This window comes from Miniopterus natalensis, chromosome 19 (assembly GCF_054644295.1).
Source record: "Miniopterus natalensis isolate mMinNat1 chromosome 19, mMinNat1.hap1, whole genome shotgun sequence".
NCBI classification, from domain to species: Eukaryota; Metazoa; Chordata; class Mammalia; order Chiroptera; family Miniopteridae; genus Miniopterus; species Miniopterus natalensis.
Window position 1 is genome coordinate 23,703,395 of NC_142099.1, and position 25,296 is coordinate 23,728,690.

General features: G+C 40.8%; 2 protein-coding genes across 2 annotated transcripts in view; one reads left to right on the forward strand and one right to left on the reverse strand.

The window, feature by feature from the left end:
* Positions 1 to 1,834: 1,834 nt before the first annotated feature.
* Positions 1,835 to 17,549, forward strand: PRG4 (proteoglycan 4). The gene is made up of 11 exons (XM_087828296.1): positions 1,835 to 1,862; positions 2,451 to 2,534; positions 4,990 to 5,112; positions 6,465 to 6,581; positions 11,100 to 12,758; positions 13,584 to 13,661; positions 14,477 to 14,613; positions 15,088 to 15,244; positions 15,696 to 15,893; positions 16,325 to 16,450; positions 17,191 to 17,549. The coding sequence occupies exons 2-11, from the start codon at positions 2,459 to 2,461 to the stop codon at positions 17,286 to 17,288; spliced, it is 2,769 nt and encodes a 922-aa protein (XP_087684422.1). The 5' UTR covers positions 1,835 to 1,862; positions 2,451 to 2,458; the 3' UTR covers positions 17,289 to 17,549.
* TPR (translocated promoter region, nuclear basket protein) overlaps positions 17,329 to 25,296 on the reverse strand; it is a 57,531-nt gene continuing 49,563 nt past the window's right edge. The window contains exons 46-52 of the mRNA XM_016224619.2: positions 25,139 to 25,233; positions 23,789 to 23,895; positions 22,427 to 22,522; positions 22,138 to 22,294; positions 20,499 to 20,617; positions 18,097 to 18,192; positions 17,329 to 17,530 (exon numbers count right to left, since the gene is read on the reverse strand). Coding sequence (XP_016080105.2) covers positions 17,475 to 17,530; positions 18,097 to 18,192; positions 20,499 to 20,617; positions 22,138 to 22,294; positions 22,427 to 22,522; positions 23,789 to 23,895; positions 25,139 to 25,233 — 726 coding nt within the window. The 3' untranslated portion in view covers positions 17,329 to 17,474. The remainder of the gene's footprint in view (positions 17,531 to 18,096; positions 18,193 to 20,498; positions 20,618 to 22,137; positions 22,295 to 22,426; positions 22,523 to 23,788; positions 23,896 to 25,138; positions 25,234 to 25,296) is intronic.

Sequence of the window (25,296 nt, forward strand, 5' to 3'; positions counted from 1 at the left end):
ATTAGTGATTTTAAGGAACTGAAAGCTTCTTTAGCCAGCTTCAGCCCCAACCGGGGAGTCTGCCATGAGGATCCAGAGCAAGGAGGCATCTGGGCCTGAGGATCAGAGTAGCCAAGACCTAGAAGCGCTCAGAGCTCTCTCTGCCTCTCTCTGCAGGCCTGTTTCATTTTTCCCCTCTTTATTCTGAAGCACTTTCTCCTGCTTCCTTGGACCGTGGACAGAAACGGACGCAATAAACGTCTACCTAGACGGACTTGCAGTCTCAGAATCGCACCTCCAAATAGCCAGGGCAGGGGAACTGGCTGGCCCAGTTTAGTCTAGGTTAATCCTATCAGCTGTGGTTGGTGTGGCAAGGTGACATCTATAAAAGTGGCTAGAAGGGTAATACCCCTAAAGAGGAGGAGGTAGTTCCCAGAGAAAGGAAATTACTTAGAGGTGAGCAGATCGTCTCTAAATTGTCTTTGTACGTTATTTATTTAGCCCAGAATAAGCACTGTGGGAACAAAAGAGATGCTAATGTCACAATTCCCGTCTTTCCCAAGGTCACAGTCTCATGAACCTGCTACATGGCCACGTGAAGGAGTATGGTTAAGTCCTGAAGTGATGGCTTTGATGGAAAGGGAGCTGGATATAGTGGGAACATGATGGGACTCAAAGTGAAAAGACATGGGTGCGAATCTTCGCTCTGGCTCCGGCTCCTGTGTGTCCCTACGTGGGTCACAGGTTCTTCATTTGTGGGTTTTCGTCTTATTTGTAACATGTGGATAGCTATCTTCAACGTAAAGCATTTGTAATAACTCAACGCGGCACCCAGCAAATACGTGACACGGTGGAACCCAGGTGACAAGAGTTTGTTTCGATGAGCCTGTCAGGCAGCCTCGGCGAATCACTGACTAGATGCTGGGAACAGAATTAAGACAAAGACGCTGCTGTCTGTGAGGAAATCACAGTCTGTTGGGGTGGGAAGGATATAGATGAATAAATAATTTCAGTGAAATGTAGGACATTTGTTGACTACGATTCCGGATGTGATCGATCTGCGGCTGATCCGAGGTGTCACAAAGGTGCTGGGACAGGAGCAAGGCCTTAGGCGGGTGGGTAGGATGTGAACAGGGACATTGCTCATCGGGATGGGGTGAAGCCTTGAGCCGAGCTGGCTCAGCTCTGCAGGCCGACAGTTTACATGTTCTCTGTGGCAAGGAAGCTAAATTAGTAATTTAAAAAGACCTGCAAACACTTCTGGGCTTAAACAAAAGAACTAAGGGAGTGATACAATTTTTAAGCAGGTTTTTACATGGTAAAGGAACCTAGAAAATCCACCCTGTGGATTATGTACCTGTAGGTAACTGAGAGCATATTTTCTGAGCTCTGTGAAAACAAAAATACTCTAGAAAAAATTTGTACATTTGATTTAATAATATAAGGTCAGAAAAATACATGCCAAAAGCTAACACTAGATAAGTTTCAAAACTACTTTTTGCTAGATTAACTGGAAGAAGAAAAAAAAAAAGAAAGGATACCAGCATTTGACATTTTAAAAGTTGCTGTTTCAATACACCAGTCAAAGCTGGCCAGGGTGCTTTGCCATCTCAGAACAATTTGTTCACTTAGGAATCAGAAGTGTTTGGGCCAATAAATTGAAATTTATTTTGTAGTAGTCATTTCTCTTAATGGAAGTGTTTTCCAGATGTTGCCTAAGTCTAGTCGTCCGGGCTCTGTTCCAATAAATGAGGAAAGTTTGATTTCATTGGCTGTCACTGTTGATTTTGTCTAACCTTTGGACGAATTGGTTCATCCTAGTAGATCTGCACTGATATATAAGACTTCCAGGACATTGGAGAAATTCATCCATCCTCTTACTGGTAAGTGTCAACGTTAACTTGCTTCGTGGAATTAAATGCGTTTTCAGTTCAATAGGGATAAGCTTTATTAAAGGCATTTGAAAAATATTTGTAAGGATAGTAGTTGGAAGGTTTTGAAAAAGATCACATTTATGCAGTACACCTGTCGGAAGCTTGTAAATTTATACTGAGAGTTAAGGGAAAGTTGGAACAATAACTCCTGTGTTTATTAAATTAAATTTTACTGAAGCTGGTTATTTTTCCCCTCAAGATAGGATTTAAACCTTGCACTGTAAGTACCTGTTTTCATTGGAAGGGAGTTTTAAGATGAGTTTGTATTCTAGTGGGGGGAGTGCTAAAGAATTAAAATGTCCAATTATATGATGGAGATGGTGACTTGATTTCCTCTGCAGAAGATTCAATCCAACGGTCAAAATACTTACTATAGAATTAAAGCTGATTACTTCAGAAAGTCTTGTTTCAAGAATGAGATGGTTTTATCTTTAAATTGCATTTTAAAAGTTACTGAAACACTATCTGCAGCACAGACATAAGCTAGTGGGGAGATTAAAGAGGTAGATTAAAAAGATGCTTTTCTTTTCTTTCCAGGGACTGCCATGGAGTGGAAAATTCTTCCCATTTACTTGCTGCTGCTGCTTTCTGTTCTCTTGATCCAGCAAGTGTCTTCTCAAGGTATCTTAAATATCACAAATCGTTCTATTTCACAACTACTGCTAATCATTCAGGTCTAACTCTTATGACAAAAGAAATTAGATTTCTAGCAATGTATATTTGTTTAAGTGCAATGCAGAGTACAACCTTATAATTATGTGAAACGTGTTAACTTCCATGAGCATTTTGGAATTCTCATTTTTGTCTCCTGTATTACGAAATCTTTCAAGAAGTTTTGAGCTTTCCTATAGAGTAATTTTTGTATTAATTATCCCCACGGTTCTCCCAAAAGCTAAAAAAAATATACAGACATTGAAGGAATGATACGACATCATCTGATTAACTGATAAGAACAATATTTAAATAGTGTGTAATTTTAATCCACATGTTTACAAAGACATTTAACTAATTTCTTACATCACATAAGTTATCGATAAATAACTTCCTTTGGCCTAGTGTAGATAGAGATATCATGTTACAAGGAACATTTGCAATGTTGGAAACAGCATTTTATTAATCTTGAAAATGCCTCTTTCTTGTAAGGACTGTTCACCTAGGTACGGACTTACACCGGTGGGAATGTCATTCGGTAGCAGGTGCATGATTGTGGTGGTGAAATTACATTTATAAAGTAGACATTTCCATAAAAGAATTGAAATTCTCAGGAATCTGAGCAAGAAAGATAACTGCCTGCCATGGACATAGTTTCAGAATCGCTTAGATAAGATGGAAAATGCATGAAGCAAATACAAATATTTCCAAAGGAATTATGACGGCTCTGGTAGCCCCAGGCCCCGCGGCCCTCTCACAATAAAATCACAAGGTTCCCAGCACTGGGTGCATTTTCTAACGGTTCTACTCTCCTTTAAGTAAATGAATTTAAAATGAGTTGCTAAAATGGACAGCAAGACAGACATTTAAACTATGAAAATAAACTTTTTCTGTAAAGGCATTTGATTTCCTGTTTCAGAAATCTGCTAACGGTAAAGGAAAGACCTTTCGATGCTGTCTTATATGCTTTTCTTGCCAACTCAACCTCTCCCCACTGCCTTTTTTTCTTTATATATAATATATGTATTCATATACATACACTATATATGCATTTCTGTGTGTATTGTGCGCATATGTATGCAAAAAAACCTGAAAGTTTTCCTAAAATTTACTGTTTAATTTGCATATTAAGACCTTCACTCTCCTGGACTCATCATTTTGAGGTTTTTTTTCAGTGTGTTTCAAACGTCCCTCTATGGATTTAGGACATTGCACCTGCCAATTTCCATTCCAGAGACGGATTCGATCGTTATGTTTCTGTGCTTCTCTCTCAGGGAGGTTTTCAAGGTGTTTTCCAAATGATTTTGAAAATATATTTGGGGATAATTATGCTTTTGTTTTGTTTTACCCAGAACAACTCTGTTCATGACCTTTAGATTCATGTCCAGATGCTATTTTAAGAGTTATCAGTTTTGTAGGCATTTTAGCAGTGGTTGTAAACATCTGACTTTCATGACATTTAAAGACCCCGGGTAGCCCACCCACACAAGGAAAGGGAAGCCTAGGAGAGCTTATGGCACAGCCAGCTTCTTTCAACTCTTCTTCAAGAACGAGAGGCCCTGTGGTGGGGCAAGCCCAGGTTTTAGGATCAGATGCACCAGAGCTCAAATTCTAGATGGGCTGTTGACTTAAGATGACCATGTAGGTTAGGATCCAACTCAGGCCACGCCTGAGTGAAAGAGGCCAGTACGAATAACTCACAGGCGTTCATTTACCTGCAGTACCTGTATCCCGAACCTACTCACTGGCTGGGCGCCCTGAGCGAGTTATTAAAATGTCAAGGTTGCAGCTTTCTTATCTCTAAAGAGAAGCTGCTCATACTCTCTTGGCAACATTTTCATAAGCATCAGAGATAATGTAGGACTCAGTGCCCAGCACAAAGATGCTCCAACAATGGCAGTAAGCCATCACCTTTCTAAAAAATGTTTTTTATTAACTTTTAGAGAGAGAGAAAGAGAAAGGGAAAGAGGGACAGAAACATCAATGAGAAACATCATCGATCGGCCGCCTCCTGCACGTCCCCTACTGGGGATCGAGCCCCCAACCCAGGCATGTGCCCTGACCAGGCATTGAACCAGCAACCTCTAGGTTCATGGGCCGATGCTCAACCACTGAGCCACACCGGCCAGGCAAGCCATCCTCTTAGTACAGTAGAGCTGTAGCTGCCAACCCCGCCCAGGAGGGGCGCAAAGCTCTTACTTCGACTGATTCTCAAGGGTATTTATCTTCGCAGTCTAGGAAAGAGTAAAGTGGATCTTGTAAAAGATCAGGTGAAGGTCACCTGGACGGACCTGCCGCTAACTTTGACTCGCCACGTTTTCCAACAGACAGGATCCCCTCTCACCGAGTGGCTTTGCCCTCGTTAGAATCCCTCCCCTCCTGCGAAGTGGTTTGGCCATGTTTACCCTATATTGTATGATTTTAGATTTATCAAGCTGTGCAGGGAGATGCGGGGAAGGGTATTCTAGAGATTCCCCCTGCAACTGTGATTATAACTGTCAACACTACATGGAGTGCTGCCCTGATTTCAAGAGATTCTGCACTGCGGGTAAGTCCCCAGAGCTGGTGCCTCCTCTGTCAAGCGACGCTGCTCTCGAGAGCCCCTCGCTGCACCCTGTTCACACGTTCGCCTCTTTCTGCTCAAGTGCCTTTCCCTTCACTTGCCTCAGTGTCGCTGGCTGCTCTACCTGGGGATGGCGGCAGGGCCTGTCGCTGGCGGGGGGGGGGGGGGGGCGCCCGAAGAGCTGCTGCCACTTGTGCGAGGTTTTTGACAAGTGCCAAATAAAATGTCTTGTTTTCAATAGAGACTTAGCACCGTAACTCCGGAGGCATTCAGTAAATAGTAATGAGATGTAATTGCTTAGTGACGAGGCCCTTCAGGAGTTTCATCAGAAGAATCCATGGACGTAAAATAACCTTGTCTACTACTTGATTTAAAAAAAAAAAAAAAATTAACATGTTTCTAAATTACCTGAAAATGGCACTTTAAAGATGAAGCATTAGTGTTCAATGATGAGTTTCAATTAAAACCCAAAGGGCCTTAGGGGGAAAATGGGAGGACATCTGTAATACCCTCAATAATAAAGATAAATAAATTATATATATATATATATATATATATATATATATATCATATAGGGGGAAAAACCCCAAAGGGTCTGAATTTTCAATTAATGGTAGGTATTTTGGGCCATTTTGTTGTTAACACAGAAACATGTCATATTTAATTTATAAAAATTATAATTAAAGTTGTTTTAAAGTTACATTTGCTTTAGAATTTGCATGTGAAGCTCATAAATATACCGTTGTACAATGTATGTGTGCGTAAAGGGATTCATTCAAAGAGGCCTGCTGGCGTCATTGTGCTCTAAGGTTTGTTCTGAAATAAGCAGGCCTGTCTGACACAGTCCATGGTGGCCGAGGCTGGAATCTCACCTCTGCACCCTGCCCGGTCGGTCCTGATAAAGGTTCCGCATTAACAGTAATGTTGAGCTGAAACATTGGCCCATCTGGGATGCATTGTTGTAGGATCTGAAGAGTAAATTAACAAAAATCTATGACAAAGCAGTGGTGTGGGGAGGAAAAAAGATGGATTTCATGTGAAGGGTAACTCACTATTGAGACATTTCCCAGTTTTCCATTGTCCATACATGTAAATAACTCAGGTGGCACTGTGCTGTCCTTTGGAGCCTTGAAGGGCAAGAACAGTTTCCCTAAGTCCCCATATTTCTTTCTTGACTTGGGCTGTCTCCATTTGGGAAACCACCCATTTTCCTAAGTAAAGGACTTAGAAATGCACGTTGGGGGCTCCAGTTGGCTCTAGAAGGTGGGAAAGGGCTCTCCATCCACGGGTTGGCTGCATCGTCACTAATCCTTAATGCTTTGTTTTGCTCTGGGTAGAGCTTTCCTGCAAAGGCCGCTGCTTCGAGTCCTTTGAACGAGGGAGGGAGTGTGACTGTGACGCCCAATGTAAGAAGTATGGCAAGTGCTGCTCCGATTACGACGATTTCTGTGAAGGTAAGCAAAGCACCACAGCACCGGGGGGCCCCCGGGGCCGCCAGAGCTGGGCGCCACCCTAGCTTCCCCGACAGTGTCCAGCTCAGTCCCCCGAGGTCTGGATTTCACTGACGTATGAGCTATTTCACACATTTTGTTTCATCCACATGAACTAAATAACAAAAGCCTCTTCCAGGCTCCAGGAGTGCAAGAGACCGCAGGCTAAGTAACAGAGAGGAGGGGCCTGAGTGTAAATGCTTTTTCCTTCAGGTGTGGTTCAGTTTCAGGTGAAATCAAGTCACCAGCTCCCTTGATGATTTCTTGTCTCACCTGAATGGTGCGGATCCCACTGCGTCAACCATCGTTTGAGCTCTCTGTGCTTTCAGTCATGATTTTCAGTGTGTGTTTAAGGGGAGAACCGGCACTTTCAGCTTCTCTGAATTAGCAAATTTATGAATTAGCTTAAGGCACTAAATTAACAAGCAAACCTTCCAAGAATTTGTTAACTGTCTCTTCCCATCTCCACAGTGTCCAGGGCCTGCGCCGTGATAGTCGTTACAAAGGCATAGTCTCACCTTAAAATCTTCTCTGGTTATAGGTCCCAAAGGAGTACCCTGAGCGTGTAATAAAACCCTCTAAATTTTACCCAAAAGCCGAGATTTTAAAATATATTTAGACAATGGATTTCTTTCTTTTAGCAAATGTTCCTTCTTAAAGCCTGCTTTGTTAGAACAAGAATATTTGTGTAAGAAAGTGAAGATAAGCATTGCTGGCGTGACCTTATCATTTTATTTAAATAAGGCCTCACCTCCTGCAGTGGAGAAGCGGTGAAAAGCTGTGAAACAGCAGAGCCGGGGGGCATTTCTTAACTGTTCAGTGTTTTCATTGGAAAGTATTCCAAAAATAAAAGAGATGACACCCTGGTCATCAAAACCTCAGAGCAGAGTCCCTGCAGCTTTCAGAAGGACCCATGGTGGGCGGGATGTATTTACTCACGGCCCTGGGAATCCTGTTGGCTGTGAGACAGAAAGCTAAGAATGCATTTGGGGCAGAAGATAGGTGGGGAGTGAGGGTGGCTGGAGTGACGAAGCATTGAGAGAACCTGTTAATAAAGGGAACGGTTTATGCTCCTACGTGGTGGATCCGATTTCATGAGGTCTATGGAAAACTCAATGAAAAAATTTGATGAAAATAAAGGAACACCCAGAGCTTCAATTCTTCACTTTTAAAGAATAGCAACGAAGTTATCTTGTGACTCCCCACTGAGTCGCTTGGAGATTGCTAGAGATGCTGCTTGTTGGCATCTCTAAATCTCAGTGTCATCACATTGCAAGAATCGGAGGAGTCAGCAGTCGAGCTATGAATGCGGGTGAGAAAAGCCAAGAGGTTAAGTGTTTTGCTGAAGATCACTAGCTAGTATACGGCAGCACAGTTTCTCAAATTGAGGTACTTGTCGTTTTTTTGGGGGGAGCAGGGGGGCGAGAGAGGAGCAGCGGTCCGCTCAGGGAGACCGCAGCAGTCCAGTCCTGCGGTGTTTGGTAAGAGCAGCAGGATTTATGACAACGCTCCACGACCCAGAGCGTCCCCCCTGTCCTCTGCTTTCCACTCTTGCACAAGTCCCTCTCCTTTTCTTCTGGTTCCTAATGATCAAAACATGTCTTCTCTTCTAGACTTGAAAAGAGGTGGGCCGAGGGGTGACAAAAAGTTTAAAAGAAACATATCAAACCATTCACAGCTGTTTAGCTTGGGGAAGGGCAATGAGTTTTGAGAAAAGCATCACGCGAAGCTGTGGAAGTTTTACAAGAATAAATTTTCATATAGAAATTTCAGGGTTAAAAAAATAACTGGAAGGTAAATTGGCATCATTTATTTAAAAATAATATGAAAACAAAAAATGTAATTATTGTATTTCGCATCCCAATGCAGTCATTATTTTGATAATCACAGAAGGCAGGTACAAGGGATGGAGTTTATAAACTCAAGTATTTTTTAGACAGACAAATGCCTCCAGAAATCATCTAGAATACATACCTCAGTTTGCAAACAAGAAAACGAAGTTCAGAACGAATTCGCCCATTTCCCTTGCAGGTCAAGGGCTGGAATTCTCCTGACCCCTGAGCCTTTGTTTCCTGTCCTGACTTACAACAGTTTGAGAACCGGTATTTTATAGCAATGCATCCTCAGGATTCACTGGTTTGGAGTAATTAGTGTTGGGCCAAAGCCTGCCTACCCTGGTTTTCACCTGCATCTCCTCTAGAAGCCAGAGGCACCCGCTGCTTTCACAGTTAGAGTTGCTGACGAATGTAAAGATGTTAACCCACCTGTCTTGCTTGGCCTCAGTGCTTAACCCCACACCACCGCCGTCCGCAAAGGCCGCACCTCCGCCTGCAGGAGCACGTCAACCCATCAAATCAACCACCAAACGCTCACCCAAACCAGCAAACAAGAAGACGACTAAGAAAGTTATAGAATCAGAGGAGATAACAGAAGGTAGGAAGATGACAGACGCAACACAGGAGGTTTCTAGATGAAATAAGCTGTAGGTGACGGTTAATACAAGGCTCCTCACAGAACAGACTGTTGTATGAGTCATTAAAGGCTCATTACGCTTTTCGTTTACTTGTTTTAAGTAGAAGTTTAAGCCAAACGATAAACCCTCAGATATTTATTTTCCCTATTTACTGAACCCCGTATGGGTCTAGGTTAAAATAATCAGGAGAGACAAGTTTTGATGTTGAAAGAGCAAGACCATGATTCCCCCCCAGAATAACTGTGAGATACAAGAAAGTTGTAGTTATATTGCTAGTATCTGTGATGAGCTCAAACATCTTGCTTTTAGCTGACAACTAAATTCGAAGGGCAGTGGATTACGTTACCGATAAAATAAAATCAGGACACAAGCCATCTGTCAGTTAGTGAACAGCATTCCTTGTTGTGTTTGGACTGGCGGTTCTTCTCTAAATCACAATTGGTGTGATCCCCTTTTTATTTGATTTATAGAACATTCTGTTTCTGAAAACCAAGAGTCCTCCTCCTCCTCTTCTTCTTCCTCTTCAAGTATTCGGAAAATCAAGTCCTCCAAAAATGCAGCCGCTAATAAAGAATTAAAGAAGAAACCCAAAGGTTTGAGCATTGATAAAGACCAAAGACTCTATCAATGCCGTGACAGTAGTGATCTAAGCGTGATGCGTGCTGATAGAGTGATTTGAGGACATCTCAGTATTTGGGGGCTGGGCGGGCGGGTATATAACTTCACAGAGGCTATTTTAGAAAAAACCGATGCCGGCTTCCTGCAGGAAATCAGTGCCAAGCAGCCAAGGGGCCGGCCAAAGCGAAGCGTAAGGCGCCGCCGTAGCAGGAGCCGAGGGACCACAGGGTGGCGCCGGAGAGGACCGTGGTTTTCCCTTCCAGTTCCTGCCTCCCTGACATCCTGTTCCTTCCTCCCTCTTCTTCCCCCGACGTCCTCGTGTTTTCATTTTCCCTTCCCCCGATTTTTTATTTTATTTAACAAACACGTATGCGCTGCTTTAAGATGTCTATTTATTAAAATTCTCATACACCTTTCTGGGAAATGCCATCCTTAGCTGCCCACGTTTTACAGGTCCTCTTTATTGTTTTCCTGATAAATTAGGTGTCCTACCCGGCTGATTTTTCTGTAGTAGAGAACATACTACAGAGGAGGCTATTACCTCCTGAAAAGGGGTTGCCTTTTATTCTGCTTCTTATTTCTCAAAATTCTAAACCATATTCTCTTTCTCCAGGAAGTACTGCATTTTGGATACTGGAGTTTTAAAGAACTATTTCCTGGGGGTTGTGATTTCCCCCGAAGCCTTCTCTCTAGCTGAATAGCCAGATATTTAATCTTTGAGTCATCCAGAGGGTCCTGCACGCATTGGAAGTGTTAATACATGTTTGCTAAATGGAGCGCATCTCAGTGATGGGCCCGTGGGGCTCTGTTGGTTCACCCAGGGGGGAGCTGCTATGGCAAATCCTGTTAAATGGGGTCTTTTTGCTGCTGTGGCACCCTAATCTCTTTTCTATACACCCTGGGACTGGGCAGAGGAAAGAGGACAGCAAACAGCCCTGTGTATGGAAACGGGGCTCAGCAGGGACGAGGGGGTGACTGGAGCATCCTTGGAGACTTCACTGTAGAAGTCTCTCAAGCTGACTGGTGCAGTGAATCTACAAGAGCGGGAACTAGGTTTCCAGGAGGGAGGGGCACTGAGCAATGAGAAAGGGCAGGGCAGGGGGCTGTAATGTGAAGAGATGAATCAGTTGTTGACCTGTGGGTAATTTCAAATTTGCCACTTGTTTCCATGTAGTAATTGTATAGTTTTACTTGTGCTTTCTCCCCTTATCTCACTCATTTCCTAAAATAGCCCAATAAAATAGGTTGAGTCTTTAACATTTTACAGTAAATTAATAGACGTATTAGAGGTGAGCAACCTGCCCAGAGACAGCTATAAGAATGGGACCTTTAGATCATTGTTAAAGGCAAACTACTCAAAAATAAAAGATGTATTTTTTTTCTCCCTCAAGTAAAAGATAACAAGAAACAACCCCCTAAGAAGAAACCTGCCCCGGAACCACCGGTTGTAGATGAAGCTGGAAGCGGATCGGACAACGGTGACCTCAAGCCCACCACAGCTCCTAATGTGCCCACCACCCAAAGCAGCAAAGTTACCACAACCTCCAAAGTTACAGCCGTGACAACTAACAACCCTAAACCCAGTCCGTCGCCCAATTCTGAAACATCCAAAGACACAACAGCCAATAAGGAGACAACAGTTGAAACTAAAGAGACTTCTAAAACAACTAAAGAGTCTTCAGTTAGTACATCAGAGAAGACGACTTCAGGTAAAGAGACGCGAAGTGCAGAGAAAACATCTAAAGATTTGGAAGCCACTGAAACTACAACTGAATCTCTTACTCCCACCCCCCCCAAGGAACCTACAACCACCCCCACTACCACCAAAAAGCCTGAACCCACCACCACCAAAAAGCCTGAACCCACCACCACCAAAAAGCCTGAACCCACCACCACCAAAAAGCCTGAACCCACCACCACCAAAAAGCCTGAACCCACCACCACCAAAAAGCCTGAACCCACCACCACCAAAAAACCTGAACCCACCAAAAAGCCTGAACCCACCACCACCAAAAAGCCTGAACCCACCACCACCAAAAAGCCTGAACCCACCACCACCAAAAAGCCTGAACCCACCACACCCAAAAAGCCTGAACCCACCACACCCAAAAAGCCTGAACCCACCACACCCGAGGAGCCTGAACCCACCAACCCCAAGGAGCCTGTACCAACCACCCCTAAGGAGGCTGCACCCACCCCACCCAAGGATCCTGCTCCAACCACCGCGGAGGCCTCTACCCCGGCTACCCCCATGAACGCTGTAGAACTCACACCAAAGGCTCTTGAAAACAGTCCCAAGGAGCCCACTCTACCTACAACCGAGGCTCCTGAAGGGACCAAACCTGAAATGACCACCACAGCGAAGGATGAGACAACAGAAGGCACGCACACCACAACGGAAATCACAACGGCTACATCTAAGAGTACAACAAAAGAGACAGCGACTCCAACGGAAGACGAGACCACTGAATCCAAAACCAGTACAACTGTGAAGGTAACCACCACAACCAAGGACACCACGACATCGGCCAAAGTGACTCCTAAGGAAACAACGCCTGAACCCAAAGTGACGACTGCCACAAAAAAGACAACCACAACTGAAGAGACTGTGAACACCTCTGAAGAAACAGTAACTGAATTGGAAGATACAGCTACTAGTTCTAAAGTGACAACTGCTAAACCCCCAAAGCCAACCAAAGCGCCCCAGATGCCCACTACTACCAAAAAGCCAAACACAACACCTAAAGTGAGGAAACCAAAGCCCACGCCATCTCCTCCAAAGGTGCCCACGTCAACAGTGCCTACAGTGGACCCCGCCTCCTCGGAGGAAGCCCTGCTTCAGACCACCGCCAGCTCTGACCCAGCTCCTAACCCAGAGGATGAAAACCCAGAGGATGAAAAGCCAGAGCAGGAAGACGCAGATGCTGCTGAGGAGGAAAAACCTGACGTGATCCTCAGGCGCCCCGGGTTAACTCCTATCGTCGTCCCAGGCGCTGACTTCATAGTGAGGGGACTCAATCAGGGCATTGACGTCAACCCCATGCTTTCAGGTAAGGGGGATTGTTTTTCAAAGTTCGTAATGCTAACATAAGCCTACCAGAACCGGAATGCCCTGATTTAATAGCGTGTGTTTACCTAGGGCCCTGAACTTGTTAATTTGTAAGGTTTCACAGCTTCTCTGCAGGTGAGCAGAGGAGCAGTCACAGTAAGATGATTTGATCTTTGGAAAATGGTTAATGACCTAGCATTAGGAACTGAGCACACCTGTGAGCAGAGCCAGGGTACAGAATGCCAAAAGTATTTAGTTGGGAGTCTATCCTTAAAAGAAAGTACAGTGCAAAGCAAACATCTGCAGTATTATCTTTCATAAACCAATTCCAAAGGGCAATCAGAACTGAAAAATGCAATGTCATGTTGAGATTAAACATCCAATAAAGAATTTACTTGAAGATCAGGTAACCTGGTCCATTCCAACTTTTTTTTTTTTTTTTTTTTAACAAAGAGAGAGGGAGAAAAGCAGAAACAGTGATGTGAGAAACATCGATTGGTTGCCTTCTGCACAATGGAACCCACGACTGACTGGGAATCACACCTAACCTGCCACCTTTTGGTGCAGGGGCCGATGCTCCAACCAACCGGGCCACAGTGGCCAGGCCATCACTTATTTTTATATACTTTTTGAACAGTATCACCTTTAAGTAAAAACAATTATGAAATGTATCACTTCTCTCTCACCTGTGAAATACACACACCTCAAACTATATGCCCCTCAGGAGCTTAGGAAAGGGTGAATAGAGGAAACAGAACTCTGTGAAAAAAACCATAACACTTTCTCATTTTGTTTTGTGTTGACTTAATTTTTCAATTTGTTTTAGATGAGACTAATTTATGCAACGGTAAACCGGTAGATGGACTGACTACTCTGGCCAATGGGACACTAGTTGCATTTAGAGGTGAGCTCTGCACACACTTCTTTTTCTGCCCATCATTTTGTTCCCAGCGTTTATGAGAAGCAAAGCCATAGGAGGTGGTAGTTTGGGTTGAGCTTTCTGAAGGGGAACCTGATTAATGACCTTACCTCACACAGTGATGAAAACCTGAGAGCAATTGCTAAAATATTGGATTAACAAAATTAGACATGTTAAGAGTAGCAAAACAAACGGCTTGGAATGATCCTGATTTTTTGTACCGTTAGGAATGAAAAGGTAATTCAAATTCCAATTTCCTATCAAGGAAGTGGCATCAGGATTTGTCTTCCCTGCTCTAGTGTATTTGAAAATAACAAGCTGACTGCGATGGATTCGTGTTACTCTTCGTAGAGGAATCACAGAACAGCAGTTACATGTTAAGTCTCTGTACTGACACTAGTGCTGTCTTACACTTAAATCTGAAAGGAAGCCCCAGACTTGCTCAGTGGAGGCTGGAGAGATTCAGTTGCCCTTTAATTATAACTGAATTCTGAAAGATAAAGAAATTGAGAGAAAAGGGACTTTCTGTAAGTCACAAAGTCAGAAGACTCTTTCTAGAGAAACTGGAAAACTAAAATATTTCAACGGTTGTGCTGAACTTGACTTGAGAAAGATCTACTCTCAGAAACATTCAAACATGTTCTGTATTCGTACAGTCCTCACAAAACTTCTAGTCTTGGAACACTCATTAACCCGTCCAGTGTGTTCAAGATAATCAGAAGTTTTTCACTTTGGTCTCTTTTGGGATAGGACTTCATGGTCATTCAGCTTGTAGGCTGATCTGTCACTTTCAATGTTAGGTCATTATTTCTGGATGCTCAGTCCACGCAGTCCGCCGTCTCCTCCTCGGAGGATTACTGAAGTCTGGGGCATTCCCTCTCCCATCGACACTGTTTTCACCAGGTGCAACTGTGACGGAAAAACTTTCTTCTTTAAGGTAAGAAAAGTATCTTTGTAAGGGAAATCAGCAATTAGTTATTCTTTGCTTATTATGAAAACATGAATCAGCCTAAGCTCCACTTCAGAAGGGTTTCCATATTTATTTTTATTGGAGAGAGGAAAGGGGGGCGGGAGAGACAAGGAGAGCATCGATGTGAGCAAGAAACACCGATTGGTTGCTTTCTGTACAGACCCCAACTGGGGATCAAGCCCGAACCCGGGGTATGTGCCCTGACCAGGAATCAAACCTGCACCCGTTTTCTGCTCTGGGGCGACGCTCCAACCAATGGAGCCGCCTGGCCAGGCAGGCTTTCTATATTTTAATAAAAGATTCTATCACAATTTGGTAACATTAACGGTCAACTTATTCAAACCCCAAAGTTAAAACTTTCTCCCTATACTTCAACCTAAGAATGAATTCCTAATCTTTTCCCCCCAACGCTGTTAACATCACTTTCTCTTTTAACATCAGGATTCTCAGTACTGGCGTTTTACCAATGACGTAAAAGATGCTGGGTACCCCAAACAAATTGTGAAAGGATTCGGAGGACTGAATGGAAAAATAGTGGCAGCACTTTCAGTACCTAAATATAAGGAAAGACCCGAATCTGTGTACTTTTTCAAGACAGGTATGTGTTACATAATTGACAAAATTACACAACTTTGAATAATTGATTTGCCAGCAAAATTTTATGCCATATTTTCATTTACTACTGGGTTTACTGTCAAAAGATATCTTTAATGGCTGGATCAAATATTTAAAAAGATATTGAAGAAGTGTTTAGATCTCTCAACATGCAAATAACAATTTCACCTGTTTTCTGGTCACTGACATAAAGAATGTCATCATTTACTCTCACACGAAGTTAAATACATAACTATGCAGTCTGTTGCCTTCATTCATCGTGCAAGTAGTTCAAGATTTGGAAATTACTTTCATAATACTCTTCACTAACAGCCATTATTGTCTAGACATACTTTACGGAGAACAGTTTCTTCCACCTTGTAAAAGCTCTTTTCCATCTTGGGGGGGGGATTACATTAATTCTCATTTATGTATGATTTTCTAATACATAACAGGTGGCAGAGTTCAGCAGTACACGTACAGACAGGAACCCAATAGAAAGTGCTCTGGGAGGAGGCCTGCCCTGAATTACCCAGTCTACGGAGAAACGACACACGTTAGGAGGCGTCGCTTTGAACGGGCTCTCGGACCTCAAACACACACCATCAGAATCCAATACTCGCCGCCCGTCAGAGTCGTTTATCAAGACAGAGGTGACTATTTTTTCTGTTAAAAATCCTTACATATGAAGTAGGTGTAATAGTTTCTTATAAAGTAAAGCTTATTAAATATGAATGCTGACCAAACAACCCTAAAATTTTAAGCTTATTGATGCAAAACATCAATCTGCCTCAGTGAATGATCAAAGATCAATACTTTCTTTTCCTATGTGCGTAAGGTATGCAGTTTGAATGTTTGTTCATTATAGTAAATACCATTTATCAAATATCTCTTACCAAGAACATTATATACAAATCTGTGACTCTCAAAACAGTGACAAAAGGTAGGTATTCGCACCATGTCTGAGGGCAAGGGCTACGCACTGTAGTTAAATAACAGTCAAGGTAACAGAGCTACTAAGTGGCCAGGTTGGAATTAATACCCAGGTATGTCTGACAGCTGCTCTTTCCAACGTCACCTACAGGTTCCCTCCACGATGAAGTTAAAGTGAGCGCACTGTGGAGAGGACTCCCCAGTTTGGTGACTTCAGCTATATCACTGCCCAACGTCAGAAAACCCGATGGCTATGACTACTATGCCTTTTCTAAGGGTGAGTTACGTAAAACCTCGGTAGCTTCCCAAAGGTGTGATCTAATCTCTGAAATACAAATATAATCCAAACAAAAACACCAAGTGTTCAATGGTGATTGAGGGTGAGAAGTTAAACTATATAGTACTCATTCTAACTGCCCCGAAGAGGAATTTTAAATTTTTGCTTTACTTTCACATTAAGTTGAAAGAATTGCAACTGAATTCTGCTGCAGCCTTCACGAGATAAGAGTCTATTATGATAAAACATCAATTGTGTAAAATTGCTACTGGAAACAGCATTTGGTATTTAATGGGGGGCTTGTCTGCCATAAAGTTATCCTGATCTACATCATTACACAGTCCACAGGATCAGAAATAAGTTCCCGAGAAACTAATTTTATTAATTAAATTACATTACCCAAGACTCTGAAACATCCGGTATTTCCTATGTAAATGGCATTAGGGTGTTGTAAAAGGACAAAACCCAAGTGAGTTACTATTTTTAAAATTTACTTGGTTTTCTCAGACTTTTACTTTGAAAAAGGAGAGCTAAACCCAATTTGATTAAGAGGGGGTGAAAGGTCAATCTGTCAAGGAAATTTGTTTTTCTTCTTGTCAGAAAGCTCAAATTAATTAGAAACATTTCTGGTATTAAAATGACAAACACTGCCTTTGAGTGTAATAATCAACATAATCTGTTCTTAAGTTCGAGAGCTTTGTTTTCCTTTTAACTAATGAAATGATTTACCTTCTATCTAGATCGATCCTACAACATCGACGTGCCCAGCAGGACAGCGAGAGCCATCACTACTCGTTCTGGGCAGACCTTATCCAACGTCTGGTACAACTGTCCTTAGGCCGACGGGCAAGGAACAGGCAGGAAAGCAAAGAACGATAAACTTGACACTGAAATACCTTTTATTAATAAAGAATGTTGAGATAAGCATATCAATTTAAATACAAAAATGTTTTCAAACTCGACAATCATAACACTAAAACAGACTGGACAATCTTATTCACAGTTATTACAATTCATAGAACATTTAATTAATATTTCCTCTATTTATTCCGCCTCTCCCTCCCATTGCATGGCTCACACCTGTAAGAGGAAAAAAAGAATCAAACTGAATGAGTCTTTTATGTTAACCCAAAACTAGAGTATTTACTTACTCTAGCTCATTATAAAAATTGTTTTCAAAAACTGTTACCATAAACTTTTCACATCTTCAATGAAAATCATTACAATGAGATTAATATTTTTTATGCCATGAATGCAATCTCTAATAGTTACATTACAAAACATGGAGATATTAAAATTTTACATGTTTTACTAGCTAAACAAAGTCACAAAGCTTTATACTGTTGTATAAAAAGTATAATAGGCAGAGATGTACCAAACGACCACATAGCACTTTTTAAACCCTACTCTGAACTCAAGGAAGAAATGAGTAAACAGAAGCACATGTTCACTACATACCCGTGGCACATATATCTGTCTACAAGAAGCTTGTGTACTAGTGAGCATCCCACACTCAATGTGTAGTTATTTAATCAATCCTTGGAACATATTTTAAAAATAGGATACAAGTTGGAACCTTAGATAAGGATTAGATAAGGATTTATCATCCCACATCCTTTCACGTAGTCAATATGGTAGAAATTTACCTCTCTGTCTGTTAAACTGACGACCACGGACACCTTGTCTCAATGTCGTCTGAAGTCTCACTCGTCTGAAAGGCTTTGGCTGACTACTGCTAGTATCTAAGAAGAAAAACATTAAGATACAAGAAAGCAAGTCAAAAAACAAAAACAGCAGTTATAATGGCAAAAACTGACTAAATGAATGCAGGGCTAAAATGCAGAGGAGTCCATTTGTTTTCAATATTTAAAAGTTTTTTAACTAGGAATTCTTAATCAAAAATGGGTAAAAAGAAAAAAACTTCTTTAAAAAGAAAAGTTCTTGATTTTTTTCATTCGTTCACTCCACTGACTTAATAAGTATTTACTTGGTGCCTCTCCATGTATCACACACTGTGCTCAGGGTTGGGGAATACGATGGAAAATGAAAACAAGAAAGTAACAGTCCACTTATAATACACTGTGAGTCACACCCAACTCTCTTTTTCAGATACCCCAACTCCAATCATTAGAAATCCCGCCAGCTCTAATCTAAATATACATCCCAAATCTGACCTCTTTTCACAACCTCAGTGCTCTACAAGCCTGTCTAAAACATCATCATCTTTACCTTCGATTATTGAAAAACCCTCCAAATTTTCTCCTTGTTTCTGTCCATTACTCATTTTCAGTCTCTTCTCTACATGGCAGCAAAACTGACAGATCTTTAAGCCAGATCATGTCACTGCTGTTTGAAGCCCTCTCAAAACTTCCTTTATCCATGGAAGTCAATGCAATTACAATGACCTGCTAGAAGTACCTTCCCCATCTCATCTGTCACCAGCTAGTATCTCTCTGTCCGTACTGTAGTCCAGCCACACTGGCCTCCTTGCTGACCTTGAACACATCACACTCCTGCCTCATAGACTTTGCATCTGCCATTTCTCTCGACCTAGGACACTCTTCCCCCAAATGATTGCACAGCTTCACTCCCGAACCTCCTATAGGTGTTTACTTAAGTGTCACTTTCTTAGTAGTGCTTTCTGTGAAATTGTCTGGCACATAGCAGGCACTCAAATATTTGTTGACCAAATGAATAACTGCTCAGATGGGAAAGTGTAGTGTTTTATATTATCGAATAAATTTAAAGAGATCCTAACTTCATATTATATCATAAAAGGGAACTAGAACCATATTTTTCCATGCAAGCTCTAGTAAGATACAACTAGTTCCAATTCTGCTGAGAAAAAACAATTCTCATGGGATGTCAGAATATAACTGGGGGCACCAAACTTCACTAACTGTATTATTAATAATTATGATAGTTATAATTTTTCAGCCTTACTCTGTGTAGTAAAATATTGAGTTATAACATTTATATACATCATTTCTAATCTTGGCTGCAAGATTAGTTATGAATGTGCATATTTCACAATGAAATGTGCAGTGACTTAAAGTTACTCGCTGTTAAAAAGTGGATATGAGATTGGAAACCAGGGTTGTTGGCTGGTGTGTCAGAGGTTGGTGTGTCAGAGAAGAAGCTGAAAGGGAGAAGAGATATTGAGATGATAATGTTCCATGACTGAAAACGTAGTAACTGAGCATGTCTTCCATAACCTGGCAGAGTTTGAGAATGACTGCTATAACAATTCAAAATGAAAGTAATCAGAATAGATGACTGAGTACTGTATTTCTTTAATAATAAAAGTAACTCCCTACCTAAAAATTGTGAGATAGGTAAGTTGGTATAGTGTATTGTTTAAGACTGGAGTCTCTGGAGCCAAACTTTGTGAGCTTGCACTGGGCTTGCCCATCCTTTACTGCTATGTGACTTCGGAGAAGTGATTCAACCTTTTAGTGCCTCAGTTTCCATGCTTACCACATTGGGTTGATGTGAGAATTAAATGAGTAAATATATGTAAAGGGCTTAGCATATTGCTAAGTGCTCAACAAATGCTATTTTTAAGAAGTACTGCAGAAATAATTTTATTATAAGAAAGAGACATAAAATAGCCTTTTTCAAAGTTGACTTCAAAAACGTGAGAAGCCGCACTTTGAAACTGTTTCCATCAGTAAATTTCAAGCATTTCTTTTAAAGGAAAAGAGCTCCTTCTCACCTCTCAACTCTCTGTATCAAGTCTCTTGCAGAAGCCTAATATGTAGAACAAATAAAAATGGAGCTGCTCTGGTTTAAACAGAGGTAAGAGAGAGGCCTAGAGTACTACTCCTTAGCTTCCCTCCAGTAACCCACCCCCCACAGCCCCTTTAGCACCACTAATACAACCAATTCCCTTTAATATAAACCAAGTTCCCTGTAGTAAAATTTCCCTTTTAAATACAGCATTTTAAAATTAAAGAAAAAAAGATGATAAAACTCTTCCTAATAAAAGTGTCTTTTGAAAACAAGTGTGATGTGTAAAGCTGTGCTGCAGTGGACAGCAGAAACTCACCTACGGAAGAGCTGGAAGGAGGGTCCTGGCTGGTGGACGGGAGGTCTGACTCATCAGATGCCTGCACAGGCTCTTCTTCCTGCTGGCTATCAATTTCTAGGCCTGCCTCTGAACTAATACTGAGAATGGAAAACAAAATGGTTAGAAAATACAAACTGATCCCAGAGTGTATCCTCTGTTTCCAAACTCCTTTCGTCACAGTTTATCACTTAATGTAGAGCTCTACTCCAACTCGAAGCTGCCAGCTCTGACCCTGGAGGCCATCTAAGAGGGGCAGGGAACAAACTGCTTCTTCCTCCCCCCTCCTCTAATACATTCCAAATTTAGTTTTTGTTTTTCCTCTTTTTTGTTACATGTTTTTTTCTTTTTGAGAAGGGATGTCTAACATTCTTAACATTCACAGGAGATATATTCTCCAGATTTTGATAAATCTCAAAACAACTTTCTAGGAAAGTAGAGTAGTAAAATAATTCACAATAATTCCAACGATTAACAGACTACTAACTCAGCAGGGCTCTAGCACAGATGAGACATGCTGTGGGTAGGATCCCTGGCTCAATGGCTATAATTCCACTTCCCTCTCCCATTCTAGAAAGCACACCAAAAAGCAAGTGAGGAGGTAAGAGTACAAGGACAACTTCAGTCTGCTCCAGTTCTTATCACCTGTGGAATTTAATATAGTTAATAGTAACCATGTACCTGAAAGCTCTCTCTCATGACTACGTGCTGATGAGGCATCAAGCCAAAGCACATGGGGCTGAAGTCAGACACCAGAGGTACGTGCTCTGACTCTGAGCTTTCTCATTTGTATTGTGTGAGTTAGAAATGACATATATGAAGTGGCCTGCATACAGGGTATGGAATTGATGGCAGCAAGTATTCTCAGCAGGGTCTGTAACCTCCCTCAAATTAAGTAGCACTGTGTTTGAGCATAATAAATAGACCTGCTTATTTCTTCATATACTAGAACTGGCCTATGATTATGCAAGGAAATGTTGCTAAATAAAACAAAATCTTTGAGTTCTACCTAGGAAATCTGGGTTCTACTTCTAGCTATGCTTCTGACCCATGAAACAGCCCAACTTTTTATTTTATTTGTAAAAATTAAATTAGGTTCCACCTTGAAAGTTAAACTTCTTCAAGACCACCTTGTTTATAACAAATGTGTTACACATGTAGTCAGATCTTGAAAACTACTAGATAATTTCTAATTTGTAAGAAGTTCTAAATGCACCTAAATAAAGGATAAGTAAGGTTCACTTGAAAACCCACTACTAAATGGAAAGGTGAGTCATTTCCTAATATTCCTAATTTTCACAGAAAGACTTCCTTCTTGGGGGAAACTTCAAGTAGCTATGTTAATGGAAGAGTACCAGTGATTTTAAAGAAATACTTTGCTCTAGAATAAATATATCACACAATTTTCAGGCAGCTAACCTTTGTCTTCTATAGTAACAACTTCCAAGTCCAAAAATATTATTACATTCAAAAATTAGTCTTTCAAAATACATGGTTCTGTTTACTTTTGTAATAGGGTGCTATTGAAAATACAGCTCAACAGATTGTTTCCCGGCTAAAGGAAAACAAATTCAAGTCTGACATGTCTAAAGCGAGCAAATATTCCAAAGTATACATTTACCCTTCAGATTCTGCCTCCACAAACACTTCATCTCCATCATCCCCTGCTGCTGTCTCATTGGTAGTGGATAAAGTGCCAGTCGATGTTGTCACCATTGGAACAGACTGGGAGGCATGCTCCGAAGCATCAGAGGTGGTACTCTCAGTAAATACGTTCACTTCAAAACAAGGCCAGAAAAGCAATGAACACTCTAACTTCGTGATTTACATAATTTTCAGCCAAAAGATGCCTCACAAATTTCAATTTTACCAATAAAACACACAATCTACTAATCCGCCCTGAAACCTACCTGGAGCTGCTACTTGTAGAGGAGTAGTGGGAACACTTCGGCCACCCGACTCTTCTTCATGAGCTAGGAAGAGAGGTGTTTCATACATTCCTAAACCTAAAGACAATTCTGAATATTAATAAATGATTGAAAGAACAAAAAGTGTCAATATGAGAGGTATATGAAAGAATAACTTAATCAGTAAAGACACACAACTTTTTAAAAATACACAATTAGCCCACTGAGCAAACATCAATCCCTCAAAAATGTAAATACAATTTAAACACATCCTTTAAGCTCCCTAACACTAACGTAAGTATCCTTAAAAAGCCAGCTCAAATGCTGCTCTTAGAGTTTCATACAAGCTAACTTTATTGAGTACCCAACTATGAACTAGGTACTATGTTAGAATCTACGTATTTCCCAAACTGCAAGGTATTATTTAGTCCCCTTTTTGCTAAAGAAACTGACTTTCAAGAAGGTTAATGAACTTTCCCAAAGTTACAAAGTTAGTAAGTGGTGGCACTCCAATTTAAGCCTAGAGCTAACTTCCAAGTCTAGAAATTGCCTTATAAAATACCAAGCCACGTAAAAATTTGAATTTATATGAAGTCAACTTGCAATGCATGCTGGTAGAAGCATGTAGTGTTAAAACTAACATCCTAAACCATCAGGGACAAATTTATACTACACTTATATGAGGGCTGCAGATTAATCTTTCCTTTGGGGCTTGTTATTTAAGTAGCATGTATTCCCTATTCACTTATAAAATGCTGTAACAGTATCCCAGAAACACAGTAGGCTATTTGGGTATCAAGTGAAGATTAAAAGGTAATTATTCCAGAAATAGCATAATTCATGTCCAAATAACCAATTACTATTACTTAATTTAGGGGTCATTTTATTCCACATATTTTTAACATTTTATTTTTCTTATTTTTAATGTTAATGGAAAGTATCGAACTAGTTTTATGCATTTAATTAGAAATGTTAACTGTCAAGCCAAACAGAAAATATGTTGCATTCCTTCTAAAAACTTTAAAACGGCTGGTAGTATTTAAGTGTATTTACTGGTTTAAGAAATATTTCTGAATACTCAGTACATGTATGATGCTATACTAGGTGCCAGAAGAGACACAAATGTAAAAGCTAGTCTTTATTTTCAAAGAGCTCAGAACTTTGTTGAAAAGATAAGATTTATATGTAAGGCAATGTTTTGTTAGTAGTACATATATTATAGCTTTTCCCATAAATCAGCATAGGAATTATTTAGATCTCAACCTCTCTTATATGCGCTTACTTAAAAAAAAAAATCACATCAGAATAGTTTATCACCAAATACATACAGACCCGGGAGATACAAGCCTTTATTTAGCTGTTTACCTCCTTGAGAAGCCAGCTGGCCAAGGTCAGAGTGACTAGAACTTGTTTGTGGCATATCTTCCGGTGGCCCAAATCGGAACCTAGGAACACCAGCAACCTGTGGGGAACTAAAGAGGCAAAAGTTAACTTAAGATGAAACTTAAAGTTATCCTGTTTAAACCACAATGATATAAAGAATATAGAAAAATAAAGCATAAGCAAAATGGGAAGGAAAGAAATTGAAAATAAAGTTGATAAAGGAATTCTTACTTACACATTTTCAAAATATCAGCAGTCAAAGAATTTGTAACAATATGAATCAATTCATACTACATGTGATTTATGTATACAAGATTTATATGTAAATAACTTTCACCTCTCCTGAACTATATGCCTCACATTTCTTGAATTTGCTAGAAATCTCTATGTACCTATGCGTGTATTAAACATACACATTAAACATCTCTATGTGTCTATGCACACATCAATCACATATTTTCACACGGAAAGCCTTTCTGTCCTCTAAGTGGAGTGGTACAGCACCACAGTTAACAAAGGTTATAGAGCCAGACTGACTGGCTTGAAACCAAAAACTGCCACTTCCTGATGTCTGACCTCTGGCGAATTCATGAATGTCTCTGTGCTTCCTTATCTGTAAGAGGGCAACAGTAACACTCTCTGACAGGCCGTGAATATGCAATAAACTGGTTTGTGGAAATAAGTGTTAGGTATTCTTTTCCATAACTCAATTCAATGCTCCTCCCATGAAGTCCTCTCAGATGCTTTCCTCCTAATTACTGAAATCACATCTGTGTTAAGAAAGCCTACTGCTTATGCCTCTATTCTCCTACGTAATTAAGATTGTATTTGTTTGTGCATATGTTTAGCTTTCACAATGACACTAACCACCACCATGATCACTATAATTATCAACACCTTCACCAACACCTAGAAAGCATTTTACTATGTGCTGGGTGATATTCTCAGTAAATTAACATAAATTAATTTATTTAATTCTCATAACTTGTGAGACAGGAACTACTATATCATTATTCCCATAAGTAATATGAGGATATTCAGGAACAGGGAACCTAGCTACATGGCACAGCTAGTTTCAAACCCAGGTTGTTCATGTTCTTAACCAGTTTTACTGACTCTAAATTTCACATTCCTGATGAAAGCAACTGTATTTCACTCACCTCTATAATTGTCCCAACACGACATCCTCAGCCCTTCTACCCTGAGCCCTAAAACTTGTTAGTATAGCAGAGAAGGACTCAGTACATCATGAGCCAATCGAATACAAACAAATTAACAGGGAAACAGGAAGAATTTGATCAGTCACAAAATGCTTCTCTTTCATTAACTTACTGAATTGCTTCAGCAAATCCATCAGTACGATGTGGCACCACAAGAGTTGGGGTACTTGGAACTGTCCTGTCTTCATCATCAAAAAAATGCTGCTGCTACAACAAAAACAGGAACTAAACAGGCATGACAGGAACACACATATTGACTAAACAAATATT

Bases quoted from the DNA above. Each gene is read 5' to 3' on its own strand.
- PRG4 (XM_087828296.1), top strand. From the start codon at position 2,459: ATGGAGTGGAAAATTCTTCCCATTTACTTGCTGCTGCTGCTTTCTGTT. The intron at 2,535-4,989 runs GTATCTTAAATA...GTATGATTTTAG, and splicing joins CCAGCAAGTGTCTTCTCAAG to ATTTATCAAGCTGTGCAGGG. The intron at 15,894-16,324 runs GTGACTATTTTT...CGTCACCTACAG, and splicing joins AGTCGTTTATCAAGACAGAG to GTTCCCTCCACGATGAAGTT.